Source organism: Macaca fascicularis, chromosome 16, assembly GCF_037993035.2.
Source record: "Macaca fascicularis isolate 582-1 chromosome 16, T2T-MFA8v1.1".
Taxonomy (NCBI): Eukaryota; Metazoa; Chordata; class Mammalia; order Primates; family Cercopithecidae; genus Macaca; species Macaca fascicularis.
Genome location: NC_088390.1, coordinates 7,357,786 through 7,372,419, shown reverse-complemented (window position 1 = coordinate 7,372,419; position 14,634 = coordinate 7,357,786). Strand labels below are relative to the sequence as shown.

The 14,634-nt window shown below is 52.0% G+C and overlaps 2 protein-coding genes across 7 annotated transcripts; one reads left to right on the top strand and one right to left on the bottom strand.

Moving 5' to 3' along the window:
- The first annotated feature begins 136 nt into the window (after positions 1 to 136).
- GPS2 (G protein pathway suppressor 2) lies at positions 137 to 2,861 on the top strand. 3 transcript variants are annotated; one of them, XM_045375456.1, is made up of 11 exons: positions 137 to 190; positions 408 to 570; positions 931 to 1,040; positions 1,125 to 1,237; positions 1,369 to 1,448; positions 1,540 to 1,622; positions 1,804 to 1,957; positions 2,056 to 2,145; positions 2,235 to 2,314; positions 2,402 to 2,497; positions 2,682 to 2,861. In XM_045375456.1, exons 2-11 carry the CDS (start codon positions 477 to 479, stop codon positions 2,763 to 2,765), a joined length of 984 nt encoding a protein of 327 aa, XP_045231391.1. In that variant the 5' UTR covers positions 137 to 190; positions 408 to 476; the 3' UTR covers positions 2,766 to 2,861. The 3 variants fall into 3 exon arrangements, with proteins under 3 accessions (XP_045231391.1, XP_015293056.1, XP_045231390.1); XM_015437570.2 differs by having other exon boundaries at positions 137 to 194; XM_045375455.1 differs by having other exon boundaries at positions 137 to 266.
- Positions 2,862 to 3,062: 201 nt separating this feature from the next.
- EIF5A (eukaryotic translation initiation factor 5A) lies at positions 3,063 to 8,815 on the bottom strand. 4 transcript variants are annotated; one of them, XM_005582727.3, is made up of 6 exons: positions 8,745 to 8,815; positions 6,052 to 6,237; positions 4,716 to 4,820; positions 4,364 to 4,495; positions 3,883 to 3,956; positions 3,063 to 3,712 (listed from the first exon to the last, which is right to left on the bottom strand). In XM_005582727.3, the coding sequence occupies exons 1-5, from the start codon at positions 8,811 to 8,813 to the stop codon at positions 3,894 to 3,896; spliced, it is 555 nt and encodes a 184-aa protein (XP_005582784.1). In that variant the 5' UTR covers positions 8,814 to 8,815; the 3' UTR covers positions 3,063 to 3,712; positions 3,883 to 3,893. The 4 variants fall into 4 exon arrangements, with proteins under 4 accessions (XP_005582784.1, XP_015293057.1, XP_005582785.1 ...); XM_015437571.3 differs by lacking the exon at positions 8,745 to 8,815 and adding an exon at positions 8,511 to 8,581; XM_005582728.5 differs by lacking the exon at positions 8,745 to 8,815 and adding an exon at positions 8,109 to 8,233.
- Positions 8,816 to 14,634: the final 5,819 nt, after the last annotated feature.

Below are 14,634 nucleotides of genomic sequence, written 5' to 3'. Positions count from 1 at the left end.
CAGCCCTCGTCGCCCGCGTTCCCGGCTACGGGGTTTGGACGCCGCGGGCACCCGTCGCAGCGCGCTTCCGCTTTCTCTCACCCAACCCGTGAGGTCGGCCGCAGCCGTGACTCCGGAAGGACTTGGCCGGGCCGCCGGATGTGACGTACGGGCCAGGGCGCGCCGGAGCTGCTGAGAAAGCGCAGAGAAGGCGGGTAGGGAGGGCTGGCGTCCGGGCTGGCTGGGCAGGGAGCGGCAGCACCGAGTCGGGGATCCCGGCGCCGCCCGTGCGCGCGGTGGAGCGGGGGCTGCGGGCCCGGCCGGGTGGCGGGCTCCTGGGACACGTGACCGGGGCGGCTAGCGGGTCGGGCGGACGGGCTTCCGCCTGGGCCGGGCGCGGTCCCCTCTGAGCGCCCGCCTCCCCGCAGGCGCCGTCTGAGGTCTGGCAGTCAGAGACAGAGCCGGGCGCCCACGGCCCGAGCGCCCACGGCAGCACCATGCCCGCACTCCTGGAGCGCCCCAAGCTTTCCAACGCCATGGCCAGGGCGCTGCACCGGCACATTATGATGGAGCGGGAGCGCAAGCGGCAGGGTGAGCCGGGGCCATAGCGGGGGGACACACGGCCCAGAATGGCTCCTGTACCTCAGGGTTGGCCTCAACCCAGCGGCCAACCAGTGAGCCCGCTGCCGAGCGCAGAGGAGGGAAGGAATAGCCCCGTTGTGGTGGGATTTAAGCGTCCTGGTCCACGCTCCAGAACCCTTGAGACGGGAAGGACCTTGGAGAGCACCTGATAAAGCCTCTCCGTTCCCTATTGCAGCGATGGGGGAGCTTGTCCCCTCGAGGCAAAGAGCGCACAGGCGTGTTGGGATGACTGGGTTTTGCTGGTCTTCAATCTAACGTTGGAACTGTTTTCACTACCCTGCCTCTTCTTCATTCTGCCTGATTCTCCAGAGGAAGAAGAGGTGGATAAGATGATGGAACAGAAGATGAAGGAAGAACAGGAGAGAAGGAAGAAAAAGGAGATGGAAGAGAGAATGTCACTAGAGGAGACCAAGGAACAAGTAAGCAGTCCCTTGAACTCTCCCAGCTTTGATTTCTTCCCTTGACTCTCCCTGCCTTCATCTTCTCTTCCCACTCCCTCCCAGATTCTGAAGTTGGAGGAGAAGCTTTTGGCCCTACAGGAAGAGAAGCATCAGCTTTTCCTGCAGCTCAAGAAAGTTTTACATGAGGAAGAAAAACGGAGGCGAAAGGAACAGAGGTAGGATCAGAGTACTAAAAACTGAAATGGGGGCCAAGTGGAACTGGGATCAAGTAATAAAAGAACTAGTGTTTAATGGCGAAAGAGAAGGCATCTGTCCTTAGCTTTGACCTGCCTTCCTCTCACTCCAGTGACCTGACCACCCTGACATCAGCTGCATACCAGCAGAGCCTGACTGTCCACACAGGAACTCATCTCCTCAGCATGCAGGGTGAGGACTAAAGAGACCACCTGATGGAACCGGCCTTCTTACAGGTTGCAGCCTCCCATTTCAGCATCATGAAGCCCTTCTCCCTTTCTAGGGAGCCCTGGAGGACACAATCGCCCAGGCACCCTCATGGCAGCTGACAGAGCCAAACAAATGTTTGGACCCCAAGTGCTTACGGTGAGAGTAGGATTGGATGCCCAGCCCCTACTGCTTCCATCCATGCATCCTTGCCACCAGTATTCAAGTCACAAACATATCAAGCACTTAAGTTTAGGGGGAAATGGGGCATACAGATATACACAAGTCACTGGGTTTCAGCTTTCAAGTTTATAGGCGAATTCTCATTCTCCCTCCTTAGACCCGGCACTATGTGGGCTCAGCAGCTGCTTTTGCGGGGACACCAGAGCATGGACAATTCCAAGGCAGTCCTGGTGGTGCCTATGGGACTGCTCAGCCCCCACCTCACTATGGGCCCACACAGCCAGCTTATAGTCCTAGTCAGCAGCTCAGAGGTGAGTAATAGGAGGGATGGGGCTTGGCCTTCCTCAACGTCAAAGGAGGAATGCCGTTGAGTAAAAGGTTTTAATGGCTCTGTCTTTTCCTTTCTCAGCTCCTTCAGCATTCCCTGCAGTGCAGTACCTATCTCAGCCACAGCCACAGCCCTATGCCGTGCACGGCCACTTTCAGCCCACTCAGACAGGTGATAACATCCCATGCAGGAGCTCTAGCTCTCTGGGTCCTCCCCTCCCTGTTTCATTCTCATCTCACATGCCCCTCTTCCCCACGTAGGTTTCCTCCAGCCTGGTGGTGCCCTGTCCTTGCAAAAGCAGATGGAACATGCTAACCAGCAGACTGGCTTCTCCGACTCAGTGAGTATGGCATCTTGGGAGGTCAGGGTTAGGGATATGTTAAGGGGAGCATCAGTATGCCTCAGGCCCTGACTCTGTTCTCTGCAGTCCTCTCTGCGCCCCATGCACCCCCAGGCTCTGCATCCAGCCCCTGGACTCCTTGCTTCCCCACAGCTCCCTGTGCAGATGCAACCAGCAGGAAAGGTAAGAATGATAATAAAGTTTACCTGTCAGAATCCTTACACTAGGGATCCAGAAAAGCAGGATTAGGTAGGACCGGTGGCCCACATCACCTGGTTTTTCTTCCTCTCTGGGGGTGGTTACCAGTAGGGCATTAAGTGGGAGAGTACGCCCAGTGACAAAGCCCTCTTTTCATCACCACCGCCAGTCGGGCTTTGCAGCTACCAGCCAACCTGGCCCTCGGCTCCCCTTCATCCAACACAGCCAGAACCCGCGATTCTACCACAAGTGACGATCAGATTATATCTTCAACATCATGCCCCCTGCCCCACTGTGGGTGAGGATACCCCCCGTGTGTCCCAGGCCAATAAAATCTACCTGCCACTGACCCTGGCTGCTGCTGTTTGTGTTGCCTCCCACCCAACTGTCTGGAATAGGTCAAGGCTGCTTGGGGGGTGGGGGGATGACTGGCAGGTCCACAGCAAGTCAGTGATAGACAGCGGGTTCCATGAACTCAGTGGCAGAGTTCAGTCTTTTTGTAGCTTCCAAATATACCCATTTAATTCAAATAAGCAGCTGAGTTGGGGGCTTCATATTAAACTTGTAGTTTTATTCAGGTTTGATTTTAACAAATGTGTCGGGGAGAGAGCCCGCAGGGAAGGGTAAAGCCCACGGGGGCAGGGCCCTCCCAGATGCCTGAGGAGGGGGCAGGTCCCCTCCCCTCTCCTCCTCTTCCCTCCCCATCTAAAGGGGTTTGGGGAGAGACACAGGCAGGGGAGGGGGCTGGTCCCCAGTCTGTTGGGGTGGTGCTCAGGGTAAAGGGCTATGGGCAACAGGGGACCAGACCAGGGCTGAGTGGGGAGGGCACAAGGACCATTTGCCAGAATCCACCACTTTCTGATTCCAGATTGAATTAAAAAAAAAAAAAAAAAAAAAAAAAAAAAAAAAAAAAAGACTAAACCACAAGCAGCACCCACCCCCTTCTCCCCCACCAGGGCTGTAGTGTGAGGGGAGAAGAGGAGGGCAGCTTCACCAAGGCCACGGCTTCGCTTGCTCCTGGCCAAGGGAGCTAGGTGAAGGGGAGGGGCTCCCCGACAGATTGAAGGGGTGCAGAAAACCAAAATAAAACGTCAAATAAATTTGTGTAGGAGTCCAGCCTACGACCAGGCCAGAGCCAGGCCAGGCTGGGGGAGGGGGCCTCTGCAGGTTCAGAGGATCACTGCTGCCACCACCGCCACCCTAGGTAGGAGAGAGAAATTAGTAAGATAGGATAATACCTTCAACAGGAAGGATAGGGAGGACAGGGCCAGGCTAGGGGCACAAAGTAAGCCTGGAACAATTAAGACTAGAGCAGATCTGCTGAGGACAACAAAATGTGAAGGGGATAGTGAGGGATTTGTCACACTCACCTGGGAGCCAGTTATTTTGCCATGGCCTTGATTGCAACAGCTGCCTCCTCTGTCATGGCAGACAGCACCGTGATCTGGAGGAGCAAGAGAGAGAGCCAGGAGATGTCTGAGCTCAGGAAGAAACGTACAGAACAAAGCTGAGCACAAAAGCAGGGAGGGGGCCGGGCGTGGTGGCTCACGCCTGTAATCCCAGCACTTTGGGAGGCCAAGGTGGACAGATCACGAGGTCAGAAAATCAAGACCATCCTGGCTAACATGGTGAAACCCTGTCTCTACTAAAAATACAAAAAATTAGCCGGGTGTGGTGGCGGGCTCCTGTAGTCCCAGCTACTCAGAAGGCTGAGGCAGGAGAACGGCGAGAACCCGGGAGGCAGAGCTTGCAGTGAGTCGAGATCGCGCCACTGCACTCTAGCCTGGGCAACAGAACAAGACTCCATCTCCAAAAAAAAAAAAGAAAAGAAAAAGCAGGGAGGCACCATACCAGGATCTCTTCTCCACAGTCGTACTTCTGCTCAATCTCCTTGCCAAGGTCTCCCTCAGGGAGACGAAGGTCCTCTCGTACCTCCCCACTGTCCTGGAGCAGTGATAGGTACCCATCCTGGATGCCAATCAGCTGGGGGCAGATAGGGAAGGAAGCTGAAGGTAGTAGGCCCAGGGAGGCTGAGAGTAAAGGCTCTGATAGACAAACTGGAGTGATAGCAAACTAATACCAAATACCCTCTCCTGCCATTTCCTTCCTCTCCCAGCACAAGCTCTCCTGGTCAGTCCCTATCCCCCAACTTCTCCCTCCACCATGAACGGCTAACCCATCCTCATCCAAACCATCTACATACCTGGAAGTCATTCCTTTTGATGTTGGGGACATCCATGTTATGAGTTGACGGGCAGATATCTTCATATTTTTTCCCAGTGAAGATGTCAATGCCAACCAGGTGGACCTGTATGTGAGCATCACAAAGAGAAACCCAACCGAACTCTTAAGACGGAGGAAACAAAGGCGCCAAGTGACCTTGCCTGATGAGGGAAGTCAGACTACATTGTTGGGGCAAAGACTGGAGTATTGGAATTGAACCAGTCAACTCAAGAAACAGTAAAGCCTCTTAAAGAAAACAAAACAACAGAGGCTAAAAAAACCACCGTTGAGATTGGGGTTGACAGCACAAGAGAAAACTGCATGGCAGGCTTAGGGAAGACGGTTACCTTGATAAAAGATAAGATGCTAGGAGTCTAGGGTAGTGGGAGGAGTCTGGGTAAAAGTTTGGAAGAGTTTTCTGGACACCAGGAGAAGGAGCTGAGAAGTTGGGAAATAAGGTAGAAGGGGAAAGATAAGAAAATAAGAAATGTGAAAGAGCTGAAGAGAAAAAAGGACTTGCAGGGAGATCAGAAATAACTATGTAGCTAGAAAATAAGGAAGCCAGAAGAGCACAGAGAAGGATCTAGACACTAGGGAATAACCCAAGATCAGTGTCAAGTCAAAAGATGGAAAAACTGATTAAGGAAAAACACCACAAGAAACTCAACAAGAACGAACCAAGTTGAAGTTCTAAAGAGACAGGAAAAATCTGAGGTGATGAGGGAAGTGCTAGCAAGAATGTTAAAACCCATGACAGCATGGAGGCTCAAGGAACCCAAGGAGAGTGGGATGGGGCAGGTAGGGGCAGTTTGATTCTGCATCAGAGTTCCAAAGGGAAAGCCAGAACTGGGGAACGAAGCAGCAAGGTGATCTGAAAGCTCAGAATTAACGCAGGAGTCCCTCCAGGGGAAGGTCACATTCTGGTAGAATTGGAGAAACCCTGGGCAACGTGATGGAAACAACCAGCTACAATGGCTCAAGGGAAGAAAAAGTGAAAACCAAGAATAAGGAAGGAGCAACTGAATAGCTAGAGCATAAAGGCCTATGAATTGAAGTTAAGAGACTGGCACAAAGCTGGAGAAACGGAGGGACTACCAGATAATGATGGGGGGACAGAAGGGTAACCACAGAAGAGGCTGAAGACTGGGGAGCAGGTGTAGTTGTCTGAATGGGTATGAAGGCTGAGTGCTAAACAAAAAGAATCAGACAGTAAAAGCAGAGTTAAAGGAAAGTCAGCACTGTTGGCAGCTTGCTGCTGGGAGCGCCAAGGATACTGGAGGCACGGGGAAGGCAAGATGTGGAGGTGAAATTCTAACCTTGGCGTGGCCGTGCTTGCCAGTCTTCGAAGTAGACATCTCGACGATCTTACATGGCCGGCCTTTGAGCACCACAAAGCCATTCTTACGTAATGCTGAGCACTGCATTGGGAAGGTGGCTGAGGCCCCTGCATCTCCTGTCTCGAAGTCCAAATCATCTGCCATTTTAAGAGGCTTCGATTCCAACTAGAGCCAAGAAGAGAACTGAAGTGAATAAGCATGGAGGTTAACAGGACCTCCAATCTATCCCATTTCTCTCTAGAAACATTTTCCCAACTCTTTATTCCATTACCCACCTAAAATAAAGTCAAAGTTCCTGAACTTAAAATACTGACTGGGCTCAAATATACTCAAGAACTGGTGGTGTGTGTATGGGAGGGTGGAATAGCTGGTTTCTCCCGCATAAATCAAAGTTAGAGTGGTGGCTTGGGAAAGGAAGGCTCTAGGGAGCTGGAATGTCAAATCTCAGAGATGAGAAAAGGCCTACTTCCTGGGAGGGGGGAGGACTCAGGTGTTACTTGCCACTGAAACCAACCACCCCTCTTCCCCACACACAGCCAGGGCTATAATTAGGTGAGCAGCTATGATCCAGCAAAAGGGCAGGGCTAATGTGGGGGGGAGGGTGGAGACCGGAGGACAAGGCCCCACCCATCTGTTACACCGCCCCCCCTCCATCCACACACAAACCAGTCACTGCTACAGGAAACCACAAGGCCTCTTTGGGGGATTCCCGCCTCGCCAACATGCACTTGCAACAAGCCAAGGGGGAGAAAGCAAAGTTGTTTCCGAAATGATCCCCCTGCCAAACACCTCGATCTTGGTTCCCAAAGAGAACCCAGGAACCCAGCCTCTCCTGGAAGGCCCTCCCACTTTTCCCAGGATGCATCTGTCCTGTCGGCTTTTCAGGCCGGGCCAGTACAGTCAGTAGAAAGTGGGAGAGGTGGGGGGTGGTGAATGACAATAAAATGAAAGCAAAAGGTTGGTAGTAGTGAGTAGTAGAAAATCATACTAGGCTAGTAGAGTTAAGGACTTCGAAACCGTGGAACTCCCAAACCAGTTACAACGGGAAGACAGTGACAAGGTGAAGAATGCCTATCACGGTGGGAAACTCATCTGCCGGAGACTTTAAGGCGCTGTCCACCCGGGCCGACAGAAGAGATGGGCTCCTGTCCAAACGCCCTCAGTTTCCCCATTTCTCCGGCCTCCCAGCTCGAAGGAGTGCCACTTACACCTGGCTGGCCGCCACACTTCACAGGAGGGTTTTGCAGGAAAGCTCCAGGGGCCCTTGAGGTTGGGAAGCGCTAACATATGCCAGCAGCATGCCCTCCGGGGTGATCAGGACCCGAGCCTCCGGCTTCTCCCACTTCTCAAAATCCCAGGCCCCCTAGGACACCCCGCGAGGGCTAGCTCTCCCCGCACTAGGGGTTGCCGGCTCCTGCAGACCATGTGGCCGTTCTGGGCTTCCGGTGGCCGGGACCTGGGGGGGAGGGGTCCCCGCGCTGCCATGCGGCCCCGGTCCAAGCTCGGCCATGCGGCCTGCGACCCCGAGGGCAGCCTCCTGTGGGGGGCACTTCCGGTGCCGCGGCCGCCCCCTCCTCAGAGACTGCGCCAGGCCGGAGCCACGCCGCCTCCCCTCCCCCCGGCCGTCCGCCAACCCCCCCCATCATGCCCTCTCACCGAATACCCCCTCCCCCACCTCACGTGGCCTCGCTGCGCCGGGTCCTCAACAGCCCAGGTACCCTTGCCCCGGTGGGCCGATCTGGCCCCTGGCCCTCGCCCCGGCGTGGCCGCCTGGCGGCCTCTCCCGCGTGGCTGCCTCGCGGCTCGCCGTCCCCCGCCCTGCGTCGCTCCAACGTCACCGGGCCAGCCCCAACCGTCACCCCGCGCGCCAACCGGGGCGCGCGCCCGCGCCTCTCCGCACCTCGCGCCGCTCTCCGGCCGAACCCGTGCGGCGGCGGCCGCCGCTCCCCTCTGCCCCCTCCCCGACCCCCGCGCCGTTCCATCTTCTCCCGGGCCCAAACCAAGGTACCGCGCACGCGCGCCCTGCCCGCTCTCACCTCGCGCGAACGCACTGACTCGACCCCGTCCGCTCGCCGCGAGCCCAACCGCTGCCTCCGAGCCCGCTGCCGCCGCCGCCGCCGCCTCTACCGCCGCCGCCGCTGCTGCACACGGGTCTTAGTACGCAGGCGCCGACTCCCCACTGACCAACCAAGCAGCCCTATGACAGCCGCGCAAGCGTGCTATCTCTCTCCTCCGCCCTCCACCCCCGCACTGCGCAAGCGCACACACCCTCCCCATCTCCACCCTCCCTCCCACCTACCCGGCCAATGACGCGCATACGTGACCCCGCCCCTCACAAACCCTGAGCGTTTTCAACTAATCTGCAACGCGCAGGCGCCCCCGGTTTTTTAATCTCTTCAACCTCCTCTTCCCTCCCCTTGATAGACCGCTTGTCCTACCGGACAGTCCTTGCGCCTGCGCAATACGGAGCCCTGCACTCCACACCCTCTAAAGGAAACGCCTGGGTCTCAGAACGCATGCGTGTTCGGAATCCTAAACGCCCCTTCCACCTCAGACGTCGTGTGTACGCCGGGCGTTGAAAAGACCACGCCGCTAGATCACTTGTCTCGTCTAGAACGCATGCGTCTCAGGATACGCCCCACTTCGGCTTTAACTGAACTTAAACGACTCACACGTTTCAGAAAACTTGCTCTGGGGGGTGGGCCCCTTGTCTTGGAATCAGTCCCCCCAGTTCCACACATGCGCGGAAGATGTCTTTCCGCCCCACTCTTCCTAGCGCGGTAGTGTGGTCGGGTTCCCACCCATCTCGGCTTCACTTCTCTAAATCGAACGCCTATGCTCTGCCATAGAGTTCACCCGGGAAGATAGAGCGGTGCTGCGGCGGACACCATCTTGTTTAAACCCGCAGTCCGTATTGGTCTCTATGGCATCGGTAGAGGCCATTCCGCTTTGAGGTCCTCAGTAAAGAGACTTAGATGGTATTACTGTGTTTTCCCCAACTGTGCTCTGCGGTTCCCAAAAGAATTGTCTACGAGAGCCTTCAGAAAAAATTGTCTATAAAAAAAGAGTGGTGGGCTGGGCGCGGTGGTTGACACCTGTAATCCCAGCACTTTGGGAGGCCGAGGCGGGCGGATCACCTGACGTCGAGAGTTCGAGACCAGCCTGACCAACGTGGAGAAACCCTATTTCTACTAAAAATACAAAATTAGCCAGGCGTGGCGGCGCATACCTATAATCCCAGCTACTCGGGAGGCTGGGGCAGGAGAATCGCTTGAACCCGGGAGGTGGAGGTTGCCGTGAGCCGAGATAGCGCCATTGCACTCCAACCTGGGCAACAAGAGCGAAACTCAGTCTCAAAAACATAAATAAATAATACATAAGTAAAATAGTGGTAGGCCGGGCGCGGTGGCTCAGGCCTGTAATCTCAGGACTTTGGGAGGCCCAGGCGGGCGGATCACAAGTTCAGGAGTTCAAGACCAGCCTGGCCAACGTAGTGAAACCCCCGTCTCTACTGAAAATACAAAAAAATTAGCCAGGCCTGGTGGCGGGCGCCTGTAATCCCAGCTACTCGGGAGGCAGAGGCAGGAGAATCGCTTGAACCCAGGAGGTGGAGGTTGTAGTGAGCTGAGATCACCCCACTGCACTCCAGCCTGGGCGACACAGCGAGAGTGGTATGTTAAATTACATTGACATTGTCTTAATCATAGGAGACCGTGAGGCTGGAGACGATCTATTTTCTCAACTTTATTTTCTTTGCCCTCCCCCACTCCGCCCCCCATTTCGCTTTTCCCAACACTTAGCAGTCTTCTTCCAATTCCTGGGTTTCTTGTACTACTTTCTTTCTTTCTTTCTTTTTTTTTTTTTTGAGACGGAGTCTTGCTGTGTCGCCCAGGCTGGAGTGCAGTGGCATGATCTCGGCTCACTGCAAGCTCCGCCTCCTGCTCTCGGGTTCACGCCATTCTCCTGCCTCAGCCTCCGAGTAGCTGGGACTACAGTCTTGCACTACTTTCATGGCTGCCTTGTTGGATAACAAGACTGAAACAAGTGGTCGGGCGCGGTGACTCACACCTGTAATCCCAGCACTTTGGGATGCCAAGGCGGGCGGATCACTTGAGGTCAGGAGTTCCAGATCAGCCTGACCAACATGGTGAAACCCCATCCCCACAAAAAATACAAACATTAGCCGGGCGTGGTGGCGGGCGCCTGTAATCCCAGCTACTCAGGAGGCTGAGGCAGGAGAATCGCTTGAACCCAGAAGGCGGAGATTGCAGTGAGCCGAGATCTCGCCAATGCACTCCAGCCTGGGCGACAGAGCAATACTCCATCTCAAAAAAAAAAAAAAAAAAAAAGGACGGAAACCCATCCTTCTTTTGTGTCTTTAAGGAATTACTTCAGATAGCTCTGCCTTAATTATTTTCCCATAAAATGAGAATAATTATGCCTGAACTTCCCAATTTTTCAGGACGTTGCAAAAATTCTGCAGCGTGGGCTGGGCATAGTGGCTCATACCTGTAGTCTTAGCTTTTTTCGAGGCGGGGATGGGAGGCTCCCGTGAGGCTAGCAGTCACAGATGAGACTGGGCAACATAACAAGGGTCCATCTCTACAAATAAAAAATTAAAAAAACAAAAACAAGAAAAGCTCAGCTCAGTGGCTGGTGCCTGTAGACCTAGCTACTCTTCTTTCTTGAGAGGCTGAGGTAGAGGGATAGCTTGAGTCTAGGAGTTCGAGGCTTCGGTGAGCTGTAATCCCCACCACTGCACTTGAGCCTGGGCAGCAGCCTTGTTTCTAAAAAAAAAAAAAAGTCTTGTGACATGATACATGTGAACTGCAAACACTAGATTGAATTATTACATTTGTGTAGCCTGTTACACTAACCCCTAGCTACTTGCCCTCAATTTTCTGAAATTCATGCCCTTTCCTTTGTAAAAAAAAAAAAAAAAAGAAAAAAAACTTTGTAAGTACATTGTTCAAAAGTCCAACACCTGCTTTTCTCAAAGTATTTATTGTTCCCGTGACCACTCCAATGTTCCACTCCAACGTATATATACTCCCCAATGAATTAAAAACAGGTACTCAGAGCAAATCTGGGCATGTGAGCATTCATAGCAGTAGTTATTCACAGTAGCAAAAAAGGTGGAGAGAACCCAAATGTCTTCAATAGATGAATGGTTTTTTAAATGTGGTAGATCTATACAGTGGAATATTATTTAGCCTTAAAAAGAGATGAAGTACATACTATATATAACTGGATGAATATTGGAAAACATTATGCTAAGTGAAAAAAGCCAAGATGCAAAAGGCCGCATATTCTATGATTCCACTGTTAGAAAATATCTAGACTAGCTGGGCGCGGTGGCTCACGCTTGTAATCCCAGCACTTTGGGAGGCTGAGACAGGTGGATCACCTGAGGTCAGGAGTTCGACACCAGCCTGACCAAAATGGAGAAACCTCATTTCTACTACAAATACAAAATTAACCTGGTGTGGTGGCGCATGCCTGTAATCCCAGCTAATCGGGAGGCTGAGGCAGGAGAATCGCTTGAAGCAGAGGTTGCGATGAGCTGAGATCATGCCATTGCACTCCAGCCTGGGCAACAAGAGCAAAACTCCATCACAAAAAAAATTAAAAAATTAAAAAATTAAAAATTAGCCAGGCGTGGTCATATGTATATGTAGTCCCAGCTACTGGGGAGGCTGAAGCGGGAGGATTGCCCGAGCTTAGGAGTTCAAGGCTGTAGTGAGCTGTGATCACACCACTGCACTCCAGCCTGGGTAACAGAGTAAAACCCTGTCTCAGAAAAAAAAAAAAAAGAAAGAAAGAAATGTTGTACATAAATGTTCAAAGCAGCATTATTACTTTTTTTTTGAGATAGATTCTCGCCCTATCACTCCAGCTAGAGTGCAGTGGCGCGATCTCTGCACACTGCAACCTCCGCCTCCCGGGTTCAAGCAATTCTCCTGCCTCAGCCTCCTGAGTAGCTGGGATTACAGGCACCTGCCACCATGCCCAGCTAAGTTTTTATACTTTTAGTAGAGACAAAGTTTCACCATGTTGGCCACACTGGTCTTGAACTCCTGACCTCGTGATTCGCCCGCCTCAGCCTCCCAAACTGCTGGATTTACAGGTGTGAGCCACGGTGCCTGGTCACTTTTATTTATTTATTTTTTGAGACGGAGTCTCACTCTGGAGTGCAATGGTGAGATCTTGGCTCACTGCAACCTCCGCCTCCTGGGTTCAAGCGATTCTCCCACCTCAGCCTCCTGAGTAGCTGGGATTACAGGCACGTGCCACCATGCCCGGCTGATTTTTTGTATTTTTAGTAGAGTCGAGGTTTCACCATGTTGACCAGGCTGGTCTCAAACTCCTGACCTCAGGTGATCCATCTGCCTCCGCCTCCCAAATTGTTGGGATTACAGGCATGAGCCACCACACCCAGCCACTTTTTTTTTTTTTCTTTTTGAGACAGGGTCTCACTCTGTCATTCAGACTGGAGTGCAGTGTCACCATCATGACTCACTGCAGCCTCTGCCTCCCAGAGTCCGGTGATCCGCCCACCTCAGCCTCCTGAGTAGCTGGAACTACAGGTGCACACCACTGCCTCCGGCTAATTTTTGTAATTTTTGTGGAGATGAGGTTTCATCATGTTGCTCAGGCTGGTCTTGAACTCCTGGGCTCCAGTGATCAAACTGCTGGGATTATAGGCATAAGCCACGGTGCCTGGCCAACAGGCTTTTTTTTTTTTTTTTTAGACAAGAGTTTTCACTCTAGTGGCACAATCTCAGCTCACTGCAACCTCTGCTTCCTGGGTTCAAGCGATTCTCCTGCCTCAGCCTGCCAAGTGGCTGGGACTACAGGTGTGTGCCACTACACCTGGCTAATCTTTTTTTTTTTTTTTTTTTTTTGTATTTTTAGTAGAGATGGGGTTTCACCATGTTGGCCAGGCTGTTCTCAAACTCCTGACCTCAGGTGATCTGCCTGCCTCCGCCTCCCAAAGTGTTGGAATTACAGGCGTTAGCCGCTGCGCTCAGCCTGACAGTCTTAACCAGTTCATTTCTCTGAGACATTGACTAAGTGTCTTGACCAAGCTAAGGGTAAGGCAGAAGCTCCATGATATCAAAAAGGGGTTGGGTATTCACAGCCCCCAGGAGCGTCCATTCAATCTAGAAGCATAGATAATCTGGACAGAAGACTGAGGCATACACAGAGAAAAACAAGGGCAAAATATCATGTAGAATTGTGGCATGACAAGATAAGCCCTGGGAAGGCCACCAGTGGTGTTGTGTCTATGGAATCACCACAGTTCGCGGTACAGTCTTCAGCTTTGAAAGGTCCACATTTCTTTGGCCAACTCAAGTGACTTCCTCAGGGAATCCTTTCTTGACCTAGCATACTAAGTCAGCTTCCTGTGTTACATGCTGTCACAGCAAACATAGCATTTATTGTTGATATTCATATATTTATATAATTATTTTATTAATGTCTAGTTTTCCTCATTAGAATAAATCTGTATAAGGGATGGGAACCTGTTTGTTTTGTTCACTACCATGTACTCAGCTCCTAGAATTGTGCCTGGCAAATACTTGGTATGTTATAAATATCAATTTAATGTTGAATAAAGATACACCTGACTTAAGCTAACCAGATTCATAATAGACTGACAAAGATATGGCAGTATCAGATTATTTACAAATGAATTGAAGTTACCTAAGACAATGGAATATCCATATTGGTTGGTCCATCTGTTCATTCTCTCTCTATAAAAAAAAAAAAAAAAATGAGACCAGGTGCAGTGACTCACGCCTGTAATCCCAGCACTTTGGGAGGCTGAGGTGGGCAGATCACCTGAGATCAGGAGTTTGAGACCAGCCTGACCAATGTGGAGAAACACTGTCTCTACTAAAAAGAAAAAAAAAAAAAAAAGAAAATGAGCCGGATATGGTAGCGCATGCCTGTAATCCCAGCTACTCGGGAGGCTGAGGCAGGAGAATCACTTGAACCCGGGAGGTGGAGGTTGCTGTGAGCCGAGATTGCGACATTGCCTCTAATCTGGGCAACAAGAGCGAAAATTCATCTCGGGGGGCGGAGGAGGGGGAGTGAAAAGACAAAGCTCAAAGAGCCTTGAAATCAAGGCAAGGTAATTAGCTGCACCTCCTTCAGGACTAGTACCATACAACTCTAAGAGCTTAGTACATTTGTCTTTAGTGTAAAAAAGGCCTGTCTTCTCTTCAAGAAGAATCCTGGAATATTAATAACCATGGATCAGGGCTTCTCTGAAAACTGTTGGAGAGCCTCTCTTTGACCTTCTTTTTTTTCTTTTTTTTTTTTTGTTTGAGATGGAGTCTCGCTACTGGTGCGTGCCACCACCATGCCCGGCTAATTTGTGTATTTTTAGTAGAGACGGGGTTTCATCATCTTGGTTAGGCTGGTCTTAAACTCCTGACCTCATGATGCACCTGTCTCGGCCTCCCAAAGTGCTGGGATTATGGGTGTGAGCCACTGCGCCCAACCTGACCTTCTGTCTAATTTACATATTAAGCATTTGTCTTCTGTTCACATAGA